The 15,794-nt window shown below is 34.2% G+C and overlaps 3 protein-coding genes across 3 annotated transcripts; 2 read left to right on the plus strand and 1 right to left on the minus strand.

Moving 5' to 3' along the window:
- Nucleotides 1–377: 377 nt before the first annotated feature.
- On the plus strand, nt 378–935 carry LOC129875221 (uncharacterized). Its single transcript, XM_055950668.1, has one exon. It carries the CDS (start codon nt 566–568, stop codon nt 773–775), a length of 210 nt encoding a protein of 69 aa, XP_055806643.1. The 5' UTR covers nt 378–565; the 3' UTR covers nt 776–935.
- Nucleotides 936–1,936: 1,001 nt separating this feature from the next.
- Nucleotides 1,937–3,292, minus strand: LOC129875220 (uncharacterized). The gene has a single exon (XM_055950667.1). It carries the CDS (start codon nt 2,334–2,336, stop codon nt 2,124–2,126), a length of 213 nt encoding a protein of 70 aa, XP_055806642.1. The 5' UTR covers nt 2,337–3,292; the 3' UTR covers nt 1,937–2,123.
- Nucleotides 3,293–3,382: 90 nt separating this feature from the next.
- LOC129875223 (uncharacterized) lies at nt 3,383–4,238 on the plus strand. Its single transcript, XM_055950670.1, has one exon. The coding sequence runs from the start codon at nt 3,643–3,645 to the stop codon at nt 3,850–3,852; it is 210 nt and encodes a 69-aa protein (XP_055806645.1). The 5' UTR covers nt 3,383–3,642; the 3' UTR covers nt 3,853–4,238.
- The last annotated feature ends 11,556 nt before the right edge of the window (nt 4,239–15,794 follow it).

The raw sequence follows: 15,794 nt of genomic DNA on the forward strand, positions 1-15,794 counted from the left end.
GCATGTCGAATAATTTTTTTTTAATCTAGTCTTGACTAGGGAAAAATTGTCTCCTCCTTATTTCTATTTCATTGCTGTACTTCTTTTATTCCCTCTCTCCTCCTTTATCTTCTTGCGAAGCATAGTTAGGATCAAGAAATTGCCCAAAGTAAATAACTCCCTGTTTAGCAGTTCTAGGCTATTACTTCCTCTATTTCAACATAAATAATGTGCTTAATTTATTTTAAGAATTATTAATTAACTTTTTTAAATTAAAAATAAATTAATAAACACACATTTTTTTTCTTATGAATGAATAGTTGTGGAGGTGTGCCAAAATAAAAAAACTGGAATTGAGGGAGTATTTTTTACATTAATAAATAGCTTTACGTCTTGTGCTCACAAATAGATCCAAAAACTTGTAGTGACTAGTGTCCTTGTCACACGTATACTAATGTTGAAGTACCCACAAAACTAGACGTTTTCCTCCCTCTTTCGGCAGCGTTCTCCATAAGCTACACCTACACTTACTTTGCTCTACACTTACCCCTTTTTCACTGCACCAGAAATCAATAGCTCTCTTTTAATGGCGGACTGGGGGCCAGTGCTCATCGGAGTAGTACTCTTCATACTGCTGCAACCTGGGCTTCTCTTTCAGATACCGGGTAATAACCGTACTCTCGAATTTGGGAGCATGAAGACTAATGGAAAGGCGATTGCTGTTCATACTCTTATTTTCTTTACCTTATATGCTATTCTCATTCTCGCTGTTCATGTTCACATCTATACTGGCTGATCCTTTAACACTACTCCAGATCTTCTCCAAATCCCCCCTTTATGCTACTACCATTTTCACTAATCCAAGTTGTAAGCCCTTTTTCTTACTCAAGTTAAGATCTGTTTCTTTGTAATTTTGTTTTCAAGAGGAAATATCAGTGTTGCTCGCGTTATATTTATTTGCCTGCTGTTTCTCTTGGTTGTCCTAATGCTTATTCCAATGTTTTTCTTTTTTCTTTTTGTGTATCTGAGTTGGGATCTCTTTTAACTATTCCGGCCTCTCAAAATCTAAAGAAAAACAAAGGCGGTGTGATTGAGACATGTAGAGTTGGATTATAATCGATTCTTTAATTAATAATTCGCATATAGTTGACGGCTAGTTTGATTAATTAGCAGCTAAGCTGTAGTAAAGTTGGGAGTATAATCGATTCTATAATTAGTAATTCGTATATAATTGACGCCCAGTTTAATTAACTAGTTACAGAAAATGACTAGTGATCTCATTTCTCCGTTCAAAATGTTATATGAATTCAATTCACATTTGGTCGAGTGGTTGAGTTCCGCTAGAGGTGGTTGACGGCTTCAATATAAACTCATATGCAGCCTCTATCATTACAAGGCGCAGCTTCTGTAAAATGTGTTTGGAAACAATACATTACATTTCAATTGACAAGAAAATAGCAAAGGTACTGTTTAAGTCGCTAAATCTGGCTCTGGGTATTCTGTTGGTAGTAGCACTTACACAGATTCCAGAGTTGTATCAAGATCATAGTGCAATATCCAGGACTCACTTTTCATGCTCTATTTCTTGGACCAAAGATATATGCTCGTATACTTGATGGACTAGGGACTATTTCCGTATTTGTTAAAGTTCCATTTTACTCCTAATTAGTTTTAATTTCCCAGGTCGTAGCTTGGTGCTTAAATTTAATCTTTGAGATATGCAATCCATTGCTTGCGCCTTGAGAACAGAATGATTCTGTCTTTTCTTCTATTAGAAATACCACAATCTTAAGTAAAGCAGATATGCAGGATGTTACATTTTGTCTAAATTATATATACCATGTTCCCTGTAATAAATAGGAAAAGCAAAAAAAAGAGAGAGATTCTGAATTGTGAACCATCATGTACAGAGAATATGATGAAGTGGTCCAAAAACTTGTTCCTTTCATTTGATGAATTTGATAAACATTGATATATAAGGCACAACACTTTGTCAGAGTGTTTCAGAAGATCAAACTTCTACAAAAGAAAAGAAACAGAGAAAAAGGTTGATAAAAGAAGAATTCCCTTCAGCAAAAGCCTTCCAAGTAGAGTTGAGGATTTGGCCGGAGCAGCAGGGCCGATGAAGAAAACTGCCAGTAGTATCAACCGGATCGTATGTGAACACCAATAGCAACTATCAAGATTGTATATATACAGAAGAATAATATAGCATGAACTAGGATGGAAATCCCACTTGTGTACATGTTCCCGAACTCAATTACCCGAGTCCTCGCTGGTAGCTGGAATAGCAATCCCGGTGACAATAAGATGAACATCGCCACTGCAACCACCACTGGACCCCAATCTGCCACCATCTTTATTTCAAGTATCTCGCTCTCTCAAAGAATTTAACTAGTTACTCAAATGTCTGAACTTTAAGTTTCTCAGCAGTTTAATTTTTGTTGTGGTGTTTGCAAAATTGTAGCAGCACATATAATGGAAATGTGCAATGATTTTGCTTAGTGAAGAAGGAGAAGGGGATATACTAAACTTGAGGGTTAAAAGTAGGCATTTGTGGTTTAAAGGGGAAGAAAGGTATGATTTGTGGTAAGTGGTATTTTTTGCTTTATGGAAGTCGACAGAAAATACCAACTTTGTGTTTAAGTTTCCGATTATTGAAGAGCGCGCAAGCCTATCTTTTGCCTTTGCTTTACAAATTTTATCACATAAATTCATCAAGGTGGTGAGGCTTTAAAAAAGATTTGGAAAAAGAAAGGTGGTGCACGTGGAAAGCAGAGAAAAAGCCAAAAATGCTTTAATTTGGCTTATTTATATTTGATGGAGGATGTCTGATTACAGTTAATTAATACCTCAGCTAATCAGTCAAACTTAGCAATGTGTATATTGGTCCATGACAGATGAAAAGAGCTAGGATGCCCACTGTGGATTTGTCTTTGTTTAAACCGCGTTGAGCAAAGAGCCCACATTCTTACATGAGTCTCATGGTGACACTAATACTTATTTTTATGTTCAGTGTTACATAATGTAAAATTATAAATCCATCTTCAAAACCTCCAAATTTTGATGCATGCCCTTGTAATTTTTATGGCATGGCATTTGGTTTTGGCGTTCGAGTTTTGTTAGGCAATCATGCACATTATATTTGGGTTGACGAAGTGGGCTAGGCCCGTCTTTGTTTGGTTGGACTTGTGTGTTGCTATAAGTCCATCTAGAACTGAAAAAAGAAAATGTAATTTATGTTAGTATTTATGTATATGCTTACAATGGCCGAAGCCCGTAAAGGAGACTGCCGTGCCGTCCAGGAGAAAAAATACGAAGGTTCTCAATTGTTGCGTGGCGAGCAATCGTGTCATTGCTGTTCGCTATCAGCTGATAATACAAATCGTTATAAGAATACTTAATTAATAAAAAATCAATTTATCTATCTTTTGTTAATTTTTGTCTGGCGGTTGCGATGATTATGATTTGTGTCCTTGGCAGAGTATGCATTGTTTTGTTTCACTTGTCCTTAATTTGCTGAAATAGATAAGCCACGGCTCTGGTGATCATCAAAAATAAAAAGGTGCAACTTCCATATCTATTAACTCTTCCAAATTTCTCTAAAGATCTATTGATTTTTACCCCTTGTCTCCACATCACCAATTAATCAGAGTAATAGAGATGGCTGATTGGGGACCAGTTGTAATAGCAGTAGTTCTGTTTGTGCTATTGAGCCCTGGGCTTCTGTTCCAACTCCCAGGAAATAACCGAGTAGTAGAATTTGCCAACTTCCAGACAAGTGGACTCTCCATTTTCATACATACTCTTCTCTTCTTTGGCCTTATTACCATATTCCTTATTGCCATTGGTGTCCATATTTACACCGGCTAGCTACAATTTGTTAACTTCTTTCAATCAGCGTTTGTGAGCCAGCACTTTCAATCAATTGCTTTGCTGTGGATTAGGCTTGTTCTGGATCTTACTGCAAGCCCATTTAAGTGTTCTGTTTTTTTTTCTGATCGAATTTTACAGCATCTAGCTCAAGTTTCTGTATTCATTTATATGGGTGACGCTGTACTCTGATACTCTTTAATACTACTACTTCAATAGTTTGTGTTTGATTTTGTTGACTATTACAATTCATATGTTCTGCACGTTGTTTACCAAAACATACTCGTTGAAGGTTAGCAAGAAAACATAGAGATCATGGCACTTGAAAAATCTACCAGTCAATTAGAGTAAACAAGATAGTAGAGACAGGTTCCAGGATTCAAGTTAAAGTTCTTACCATTCAACTCATTATATTTTAAAATTTTAATTTCATATCTACTGTTTATTGCAATTTTAATGAATTTTTACACGGTGTAATATATATACCGAGAGTTCTCTACTTAACTACACCCTTCTCGGCTTTGTTATTCAAATACTCATCCTGAGCATGCTAAATACTAGTTTCAGATAAGCCAGTAACCAAAGGCTACATCCGCATCTGAAGTCAGTAGGACAGTCACAAGTCACATAAAAAGCTAGATTGTATCATATATAATCTATTGATGATCGCTTATATACAAGAGAATATGTACGGCAGGTAGAATTTTTATGATATACCCTATCCTATGGCCCCATAATTTATGTATTTCCTGCTTACAAGTCATCTCAAAATCCCATCACCAGATAATTGGACAATTAACAAGAAAATTAGTCCTAGATTCTATTCCTTGAGACGAGAATTAAAAAACGGACTTTTTCGTGAAAGAGACATGCATTAACAAGACTCACAAGAGATGAGGCTCTTACTTGAATCTTTAATTCAGTAAGAACGAAACATATTAAAGAGTAGTTAATTAGAAAATAACTACCTGTAGTCATTTTAAAAAAATAATAGTCCATAAAGACCTACTGAATTATTATTTTTCACCAGAGTGAATTGCTCGCAGCACCTAGGCAGTTTATGATAATGCATAATGCTCTAATTCGCACATTAAAACTCTTTGATTTTACCAATGAAACAAGACATAGAAAATTTCATATATTTGATCCTTGGAGTACTGTCATCGTCTTCATGAAAGCTATATATGCAAACAGAACAGATGCCTCATATCAAAAGTTAGACATACAGCTTTTAAAGTTGTAGCAGCAGTAGAGTTTTAAGTTCTAAGCACGGATGGTGTCGAACATTATCACCAATTCAAACAACTAATTGTCATACACCTAGTCACCACTGACCACTCACCTAATTAGCTTATTCCTTTCTGAATTAACACGTAAGTTGATCAAGTGATCTGAAACGCTCCTGAACGCATGATATGTAGTGGGCAGCCTTCATATCAACGTTTTCGTCTCCATAAGATATGTCGACCATCTTGTCATAATTATAATTGATACCGTTACTCTGCGGTGGAATGTAATATGAAACTTTTGTTTTTTGTGGAGTAGCAGCTTGATCCCGGTTCACTATAAGGCTGGATGATAACGCGATATTGATGTTATTTGGATTAAAAGGAACAAGCTTTTCCTTTGGCTGATGATGGTGAAGTTGAAGATGATAAACAGCTCGAGGAGGACTACTGTCGTCGTCCTTGGAGCTGCTGTAGTAATTAGTTGGCGATGTATGTTGAAGATGGTACATGAGTAGGTGCTGCTGATCGGTACAAAGACTTTTCCAGTTTTCCTTTCATCAACCCGCGCAACTCCATTTTATTAATTTAATTTCTTGTGTTTTGGGGCAAAAGGCTTTTACTCTAGCTAGGATGTTGGATTGACCCGGTGAGACAGGCAAGAGGGGTATATATATAAAGACAGTTTAACTATATGTACTATACAAACATATATAATGTAAACGTTTTTATATTGTCTCTGTAATTTTAAGCTAATTAATCAACACACAAATTTATATTTATATATATACATACACGAGTATATAATATCAGGAATTGAGAATGTGCAATTTGCTTTACAAGTAGATATGAAGATAGACTTGAAGCACCAATGAGTTATGTAGTATTATATTCTTTCTTTTAGCTATATGCCTATATAAATCTGCCTCCGCTTGATATCTCAAATCCCCCCCTTTTTGTTTCTTGGGCTGGAATATTTCTTAAGACTAACAATAGTTGCTAATTGACTGATACTATGTTGTTGTGATCATATATATACTTTATTTATCTGGGTGATAACATAAATGAATATTGATTTAAAGTTATACAGGCATACTGGGTATACCACGATTCTTTTGAAGTGGATATACAAACTTTTGAATGTGTTGTCAATATGAGCGGATACCCTGAATAGGACTCGATATTAAGCGCCAACATTACAGCATCTCATCTGGAAAAGGACATAATACTCTATAATGTATACGGGCTTGATATACAAAAGAAAAGACAAGACAATATATAGTTGCGAGACTTGGATGTCCAATATATTGACTAAGGGCTTGCTTCTCCTGCTAAACGTGACTTACTTTTCACTGATCCCAAAGACAATTAATATCGAACAATAAATAGGGGTGGATCTAATGTGTAGGTATCGAGTTCTTCTGAGCCCATATGGTTTTGATGCGCGGAACATAAATTTAAGTTTTGAAGTGTTGGAAAAAATAGATTAACACAAAAATATATATGGTCAAAATAGTAAAAATAAAATGGAAAAATAATGATATCAAAATTTTTACGTGAAAACCCTTTTAAATAAGAAAAAAATCACGGGCCAAGAGACGCAACCGATATCACTATAGTAAATTTTTTTACACCGGATAGTACTAAGTACAATACTCAAAAATGACTACCACACACTCAAAAGGAATAACACTCTTTTGATCTCCCACCTTACTAAAAAATATCGCCACACTCTATTTTTCTTCACAGACTATTTTATTATATATAGTCTATGGAAACCTCACATTTTTCTAAATATTTTCTCTCTGTGAATTGATATATAACAAATGAGCTGACGGCTCTTATTTATAGGGGAAATTTTTTCCCTTTGATGTCACTGATGACATCATGGTAATTAACAAGTCAAAAACCGTTTGCCAATATTTGCTGACAATTCATTTTTTACGGCAAGAATACATTTGTTGCCTTTGACAATTCTGCAATGATTTGCAGCTATTATTGACTAATTGTATTGGATGGACCCCACAAATCTCCCCCTTCAGTCCCATGCACCTGAAAGGAGGTATCTTCGTCTTATCAGAGAGAGCTCATGCCAACAAGTTCTTTGGACAATTCGAACTTGTCCCTTGTTATCACTTTGGTCAGCATAGCTGCAAGATTCTCATTTGTAGAGATTTTTTCAACCTACATAGATTCGTCTTCTATCTTTTCTCGAATCCAGTGTATCTCACGTCTATATGTTTTGTTCTTGCATGGTAAATAGTGTTCTTGCTCAAGTCTATTGCACTTTGACTGTCACAATAGACGACATACTTCTTTTGATACAAGACAAACTTTTGAAGGAATTGTTTGAGCCATATCATCTCCTTGCCAGCTTCGGTAGCCGCAATATACTCAGCTTCAGTTATAGACAGTGCAACACACTTCTGCAACTTTGACTGTCATGATATAGATCCCCTTGAAGATTGGATTTGATCCTCCAAAATACAAGCATTTATCTGAGCTTCCTCTCAGATACTTGAGTATCCACTTTGCAACTTTCCAATATTATTTTTCTAAATTATCGAGAAATTTACTGACAATACCAACAACATGAGCAATATCAGGTCTAGTGCATACTATTGGATACATTAGACTTCCGACGATGGAGGAATATAAAACTTTGGCCATGTTCTCTTTTTTCTCTCGAGCTGTAGGACACATCTTCTTGCTCAACTTCATATGACCAGCAAGAAGTGTGCTAACAGGCGTAGCATTCTTCATGTTAAAGCGCTCCAGTACACGTTCAATGTACTTCTCTTGTGACAGATAAATCTTCCTTTCATCTCTGAGGTGAGTAATTCTCATGCCAAAATTTGTTTGGCATGATCCAAGGCTTTCAAAGTAAAAGACTTACACAAATCTTTCTTCAACTCATCAATTTTGGAAGTACCATCCATTGAAAATTTTTGTACAAATACACAATGATCTGAAGAAGTCTTCTTGTAGCTTTGCTCCCCCATAACAGATTCAAATTTTTTGTACCACTGTTTAGGAGCTTGCTTTAACCCGTAGAGACTCTTTTTGAGTTTGCACACAAAATTTTCTCTACCATTTACTTTGAAGCCATCAGGTTGTTCTATATAAATCTCATCTTCTAGGTCACTGTGAAGAAAAACTGTCTTCACATTCATATGTTCAATATCTAAATTAAGACTAGTAGCTAAACCAAGAACTGTACGAATTGGTGACATTTTCACAACAGAAAAAAATATTTTGTCAAAGTCAATACTCTTTTTTTGACCAAATCCTTTAACAACCAATCTAGCTTTGTCTCTGGGCTTCAAGCTGTGTTCTTCAACTTTGACTTTGAACACCCACTTGTTCTTCAAAGCTCTTATCTCATAAGGCAATTTCACCAACTCATAACTGTGGTTCTCATGCAAAGATTTCATATCATCTTGTATTGCTTCAATCCACTGATCCTTATGTTTATCTTCCATGACCTCCTCATAACACTCTAGTTCACCCTCATCAGTGAGTAGCACATACTCATTAGGTGAATAGAGAGAGAAAGGAATATGCTGTCTTGTGGACCTCCTAAGAGGAATAGTTGATTCGTCCACAACTTCATGAGTTGAAGCATCATCAATAACAACATCATTGTTATCATCAACATCAACATATTGATCTGGGACTTGATTCTGAGCCTCACCATGATTATCAAGCTCACTAACGTCATTCACACTTGTATGAGGAACTTGATTAAGATGGACTACTCCATCTGAAATTGAAGATTTTAGTTTCTCTACTTTATCAATATCTTCAATGGTTTGATTTTTCATAATACCACATCGCGACTTCTCACACGTTTTTTCTCAATTGGATCATATAGCCTATAACCAAATTTATCAAAGTCATATCCAACAAAGATGCACAGCCTTGTCTTGATATCTAACTTTGACCTCAAATCTTTCGATACATGTACAAAGACTTTGCAATCAAATACTTTCAAATGGTCATAGAAAACATCTTTTTCATACCAAAATCTATTTGAAACATTACTTTGCAAAGCAACAACAGGAGATAAGTTAATAACATGTGCATCAGTCAATAAGGCCTCACCCTAAAATGAGTTCAGTAACTTTTCTTCAGAAAGCAAACATCTAACTCTTTCCATCAAGGTCCTGTTCATCCTCTCGGCTAACCCATTAAGCTGATGAGTCTTAAGAGGAGTCTTCTGGTGTGTAATATCTTGATGCTTGCAGTATTCGTCAAATGGTCCACAATATTCACCACCATTATCAGTACGAATACATTTCAGCTTCCTTTTAGTTTCTCTTTAAACTGAAGCATGAAACTGTTTAAGGACACCAAATACTTGGTCTTTAGTCTTCAAGACATAGACCCAAAGCTTTCTTGAGCAGTCATCAATAAAAATGGCAAAATAGAATGCACCATCCAGTGTCTTTGTCTTCATTGGACTGCATAAATCAGAGTGCACTAACTCAAGAAACTGTGTCTTTCTTAAAGGAGGATTAGACTTAAAGGAAACTCTATTTTGTTTTCCAGCCAAGCAGTGCTCACACTTTTCTAATTTAGCACTTTGAAAATCTGACATTAATTTCTTCTTGGCTAGTACATTAAGTCCTTTCTCATTGATGTGGCTAAGCCTCTTGTGCCATAATGTTGAGGAGTTATCACTCTCAACTGCATTCACCATATTGGCCCAAGTAGAAGCCGTAGCCCGATATAGACCACGACATTTGTTGCCACGAGCCACAACCAAGGAACCCTTGATGAGTTTCCACTTTCCACCGCCATTGGTACTAATATATCCTTTATCATGTAGAACACCAACATAAATTAGGTGCAAACGAACATCAGGTGCATGTTTTACATTGTTCAAAACTAGTTTAATTTCAATACTAGTTTTCAAACAGATTGTACTAACACCAACCACCCTAGATATAGTCTCATCACCCATACTCAAGGTTCCAAAGTCACTAGGAGTATAGGAAGAGAAAAATTCCTTCCTTGATGTCACATGAGATGCGGCACCGGTGTCCACAACCCAGCTTGACTCATCATAAGTAATATTTATCAGATCTGCATCAAGGACTATAACAAGATCTTAGGTAGAGACGGTGGCTAGGCAATATTCATTGCCATCTTCTTTATTTTCATCTTTTTCTTTGTTCTCCCTCTTCAATTTTCGGCAGAACCTCTTTGTGTGCCCTTTCATGCCATAATGATAGCACTCAATATCACTAAGTTTGCCTCTAAATTTGCTTTTGCTATGTTTTCTATTTTGAGAATCAGGATTTTAAAGAAGAAACTTGAGATTTTTTTCTCATTTCTTAGTTCAAGACACTACTCTTGGCGGAATACATAGAGATCACATCATCTGGACCAGAATTTGACAATGAAGTTCTAATTTTTTTTCAAGAGTCTAGTAAGGAACCAAGTAGAAGTCAGCCTTAAATTTCTTCGTTAAATTTAATGCCCTTAGCAGATAACTGGTTCATGATTCCCTGAAAATTATTCAGGTGATCTGTCATCGGAGAACTATCGTGATGTTTTAAATTTAATATTTTTTTATTAAGAATATTTTATTATTTCAATCTTTCGAGCATACAAGCTTTCAAGATGCTTCCTAGGGTGTGAGCGTGTGTCTTCCCAAAAATATGACTCAACATATTATCGGTAAACCATTGCCTAATAAATCCACACACCTGTCTGTGCAACAGATTCCACTCTTCATCTGTTTTATTATCAGGCTTTACAGTGGTAAAAACTGGTTGATAAAAATTCTTGACATAAAATAAGTCTTTCATTTTCCCCTTTCAAATGACATAATTAACACCATTCACAGTAACCATTCTACTAGTGGTGGCTTTCATCGTTTTCCCCCCAAAAAATATAGCTATAGAAAATCAAAGTAAATCTTTTCTGATGTGGAAGTTCAGACTATGCTGCAACCACAGAGCATAGTCAGATAAAATCTTTCTCTGATATCAGTTTGTCTGGAAAAATGGACTAACACAAAAATATATATAATCAAAATAGTAGAAATAAAATAAGAAAATAATGACACCAAGAATTTTACGTGAAAACCCTTTTAAATAAGGAAAAAAACCATGGGCTAAGAGGAATAATTGATATCACTATAGTAAAATTTTTTACACTGGATAGTACTAAGTACAATACTCAAAAATGACTACCACATAGTCAAAAGGAATAACTTTTTTTTGATCTCCCACCTTATTAAAAAATATCGCTCACACTCTATTTTTCTTCACAAACTATTTTATTATATATAGTCTATGAAAATCTCACATTTCTCTAAATATTTTCTCTCTGTGAATTGGTATATAACAAATGAGCTGAGGGATCTTATTTATAGGGGAAAAATTTGTCCTTCGTTGATGACATCATGGCAATTAACAAGTCAAAAATCGTTTGCCAACATTTGTTGACAATTCAATTTTTATAGCAAGAATACATTTGCTGCCTTTGACAATTCTGCAATGATTTGCAGCTGTTATTGAGTAATTGTGTGGGATGGACCCCACATAAAGAACTCATTAAAATTGCAATAAAAATATGGATCCACAACTTTTGGAATATTGGTTTAGGACAAAAATCCTTAAATATATAGAATTATAAAATTTAAATTCTGGATCGACCAACTCTGACAATAAAAATCATATCTTACCCTAGACATTATATTTGGCTAGAGTTTAAGTTTTATACTTTGACTGTGGAAGATGACATGTATCCAATGTAATTAGTCAAGGTGCACACAAGGATAGGCTAAACCATGATGATGTGTTACTAGGCTTCGCCTCTCCTTTCACTATGAAATTCTCGCTCCTATTCTTTAAGAAAAAGAAGATGGAAACTGAGCTTGATTATCTAATGGAAGGGAAGGAAGAAGTGAAACTTTACATAAAGTTAAGATCGCCGGAGGTGAGTAGAAATGAATTATTTTGCATAAATAGAAAGATTTTATTTTATTTGTTTGTCCTCCCCCCCCCCCCACCCAACCACGCACCCCACTGCACCCCCCACAAAAAAAGAGAATGTTTTTTGAAAATGTGCTTGGTTGTTGATCAAGAAAGAAAGAAATGGGATAAAAAGTTGACGGTGTAAAAATATCTTGCTAATTAAGTCATATATTAGGTAATCACAATTAGCAATTGTCTTGATAATTATTCCTTCCTCCGTCCTAATTATGTAACAAATTACACTTCGTGAGAGTCTATTTGATTAATCTTTAAAGCTAAATTAGATTAGATCAACTTAATATTTTATAATTAAGATCTAGGTATTCATAAACTAGACAAAAATATGCATTTTTTGTTATTTCAATATGATGAAAATAATATTATAAAATGTTGGTTAAAGTTTATATAATTTCTAGAAAAATGAAAAGTATCACATAAATTGGGATTGTTAATCCAATAAAATGATTACTAGACAATTACCACAAATTAAAATTCATTGATATATAGTAGTCTCTCCGTCTCAATCCATGTCGCACAATTGAAATTTTGAGAGCCAACCAATTTTTTGTTTTGGACCAAAACTTTTTATATCTTTTAAATATTTTAAGTTGTTATTATTGTGATTATAATATTTTTTACGTAGTTTTCAAATATATAAATTAATTTTAAAAACTTAAAACTCTATGTTAGAATTCACAATCAAAATTTAGAAGTTTGAATCTTGAAATTCGAACAACGCCACATAAATTAGGTCAAAGAAAATACAAATTAAAAACCTTAATGTATATAATTTGAATCCAATTGGTTATATATACCCGTAGTGAGATTGATAGGAGATTCCGTAAGAATAAGTTTATCTTACGTATATATTTTTTATTTTTAATTTTTATCTTACGTATATTAATTAGCTAGCATAGGGTAGACAGTGACAAATCAAGAATTATTACCCGAGTTTTTCTTAATTTCCTGTGTGATTCTCTTTCGAAGCAGCTACTTTACTAGTAGTACACTGGATAGCATTGTATCTTAAAAAAATGCATTAATACGATGAATGTGTTTAAAATGCTTTCCTTGATTATGATGTGCTTTATTTTGACATCATCGACAGCATCTTGTTTTTCTTGCGTGAACGAGCTTAGGCATAAAATTATATGTTGAGCAATGGCGCAAATGATTCCTGCTTCCAAGATATTTAAAATGTTCCATCACCATAAGTAACAAGAAGATTAATATTACTCCTAGATTCCATTTCCATTTCTTGCGACAAGAATAAAGCGAGGGACTTGTCGTGAAAGAGACATTTTAACAAGAGAGATGAGGCTCTAATATAATTCACACATTAATTAATTAAATTCTTTGATTTGCCAATAAAACAAGAAATTAAAATGTGTCATTTCTCTCTTGAAATGTTATATTACATCATCTATAAATGCAACTCCGATCGAGTAAAATATAATGTACGTCACATGCATAATGATGATTACCATGCATGAGATCGATGTTTTATTTACTACAACAAAATCAACTACTTATAAGCTTGTATCAAATCGGAGGCGACAGCTTAATTATTCCTTTGATCTGAATTATTAAAACGCTGCTGAACACATGATATGTAGTTGGCAGCTTTTATATCAACACTTTCGTCTGTGTCAACATGGCTGGCATAATAATTATTAGAGTCACGGCCGCCGTTATTCTGTGGTGGAATGTAATAAGAAGTTTTTGGCTTCTGCGGAGGTGCAGCTTTCTCCTGGTTCACTATAATTATGCTATTTGGATTATAAGGAACAAGTTTTTCCCTTGGCTGAAGATAATGATGATGATGATGAAGATGATAAACAGTTTGCGGAGGAGGACTATTCTCCTCCGTGCTGTAATTATAAGTAGTTGTTGAATTGGTGGGTTTCACTGCTGCTGTTGCTCGGCCTCGATATAAGGACTTCACTAGTTTCCCTTTCATGAACCCTGCTCTGCGCTTGCGGATCGACTCCATTACTTGTAACTAAAAGCCTTTTTACAAGACACCTTATATTAGATGTGCCAAAGTAATTAATAGTATGTAGATATATTGTATTAATGAGTCGTGGGTGAGTGGGTCGAGAGAAATGAGAGACCTCAAGAGGGGTATATATAGAGAGTTTAACACATCAAATCATCTACAATGTAACAATATACGGTAACAAAAGTGTGATTAGTAAACAAAAAATTATACTCCATCAGCGTAATTTTCTTTACAAGTAGATATGAAGATAAACTTGAAGCACCAATCAGTACATACTATTATTCTTTTTGCTATATATATCCGTCTCCCCTTGATATTTCAAATCTTTTTTCTTTGAACTTTTTAGGCTGGAATGTTTATTTAGCTCATATGTTATAAGTTGTTGTAACATAATTATCTGAAACACTAAAAAAAATTGCACGATTCCTTATTCCAAAGTAATTAACATATGCAGGGTACCGGCACACGACGTTCCTTTTTAATTGGTGAATAAGACTTCTGAATGTGCTGTCATTAGGAGTGGATTCCCCGAATAAGACCCGTTTCTAAGTATATTTTCAGTTTCAATTTTTTTTGTTTTACTTTCTTTTCGAGTATGTTTCAAAAAATGATACTTTTTATATTTAATAAGTATTTTTTTCTAACCAACATTCTACATGATATATTTAAGACCACACGATTCAAAAAATATTTTAATACGTTACACACATTTTTAGTTTAAGACCATAAAATTAATTTAAAAATCTCTCTTATTTTTTTTTTAAAATTTCGTATAGTTTAACTAATTAAACAAAATGACACATATGGGACTTGATATAGAAAAGACAATTAGTTGATTGAGTTGGATGTCGTCCAATATTATTCATTGATTACATAGATAATATCGAACCAGAAACAGGTCATCTTATGCTAAGACACTATATTTGGTTAAATATCTAGAGTGATTGATAGGAGATTCCGAGAGAATAAGTAAAAAATCTTACCAGTAACATAGTGCAGATATAGTGGCAAATCAAGAGTTAATTGAGATATATATATATATATTTCTTAATTCTTAATTAATTTCATGTGTGATCTTTTCAAATATATATCCACTTAATTACTATTACACTGGATATTGCTGCATCGAATATCACCTTAAAACGCTTTGCTTTATATTGATGTGGTTTTGACATCATTTCAACAAAGACATCATGATGTTTTCATGAGTGATCTTAATTAGGCAATTTTTATTTTTTGAAATTTTAGTTGGAAAGAATATGTATGTGTATATATATATGTCAGGCTGTCAGCTAGCTTAGGACAGTGTCTCTGTCAGCAATTCCCACCCTTCACTCACTGTTAGGGAATTTAATTCTGAGATATTGAGGTACAGGTATGCATTCATATAGTACATATTACAAATATTTAATACTAGCACGTATATTCATTTCTCATAATTAATTGAAATCACTATATGACGATATTGAGGCTTTAAAGAATGATTTGTTTAGAAAATTATCGGAATGATACAACACTCACGTACGTACAGGATATGCCGAAACAATATGATTTTTTCTATTAGCATTAATAGTACTATATTAGTATAAGTCGAAAAATATATAAAACATAACCTTTCTATATCATTCATTTGTACTTGTTAAGAATTAGATGTGCTAGAAACCTAGGGCATCAACTCATCAAATGTCATCGAAGGAATAATTAAGTGCATTGCATGACGCATGT

Source organism: Solanum dulcamara, chromosome 11 (assembly GCF_947179165.1).
Source record: "Solanum dulcamara chromosome 11, daSolDulc1.2, whole genome shotgun sequence".
Taxonomy (NCBI): Eukaryota; Viridiplantae; Streptophyta; class Magnoliopsida; order Solanales; family Solanaceae; genus Solanum; species Solanum dulcamara.

What these genes read in the sequence shown, in the direction of transcription:
- LOC129875223 (XM_055950670.1), top strand. Translation starts at nt 3,643, where the DNA reads ATGGCTGATTGGGGACCAGTTGTAATAGCAGTAGTTCTGTTTGTGCTA.
- LOC129875220 (XM_055950667.1), bottom strand. Translation starts at nt 2,336, where the DNA reads ATGGTGGCAGATTGGGGTCCAGTGGTGGTTGCAGTGGCGATGTTCATC.
- LOC129875221 (XM_055950668.1), top strand. Translation starts at nt 566, where the DNA reads ATGGCGGACTGGGGGCCAGTGCTCATCGGAGTAGTACTCTTCATACTG.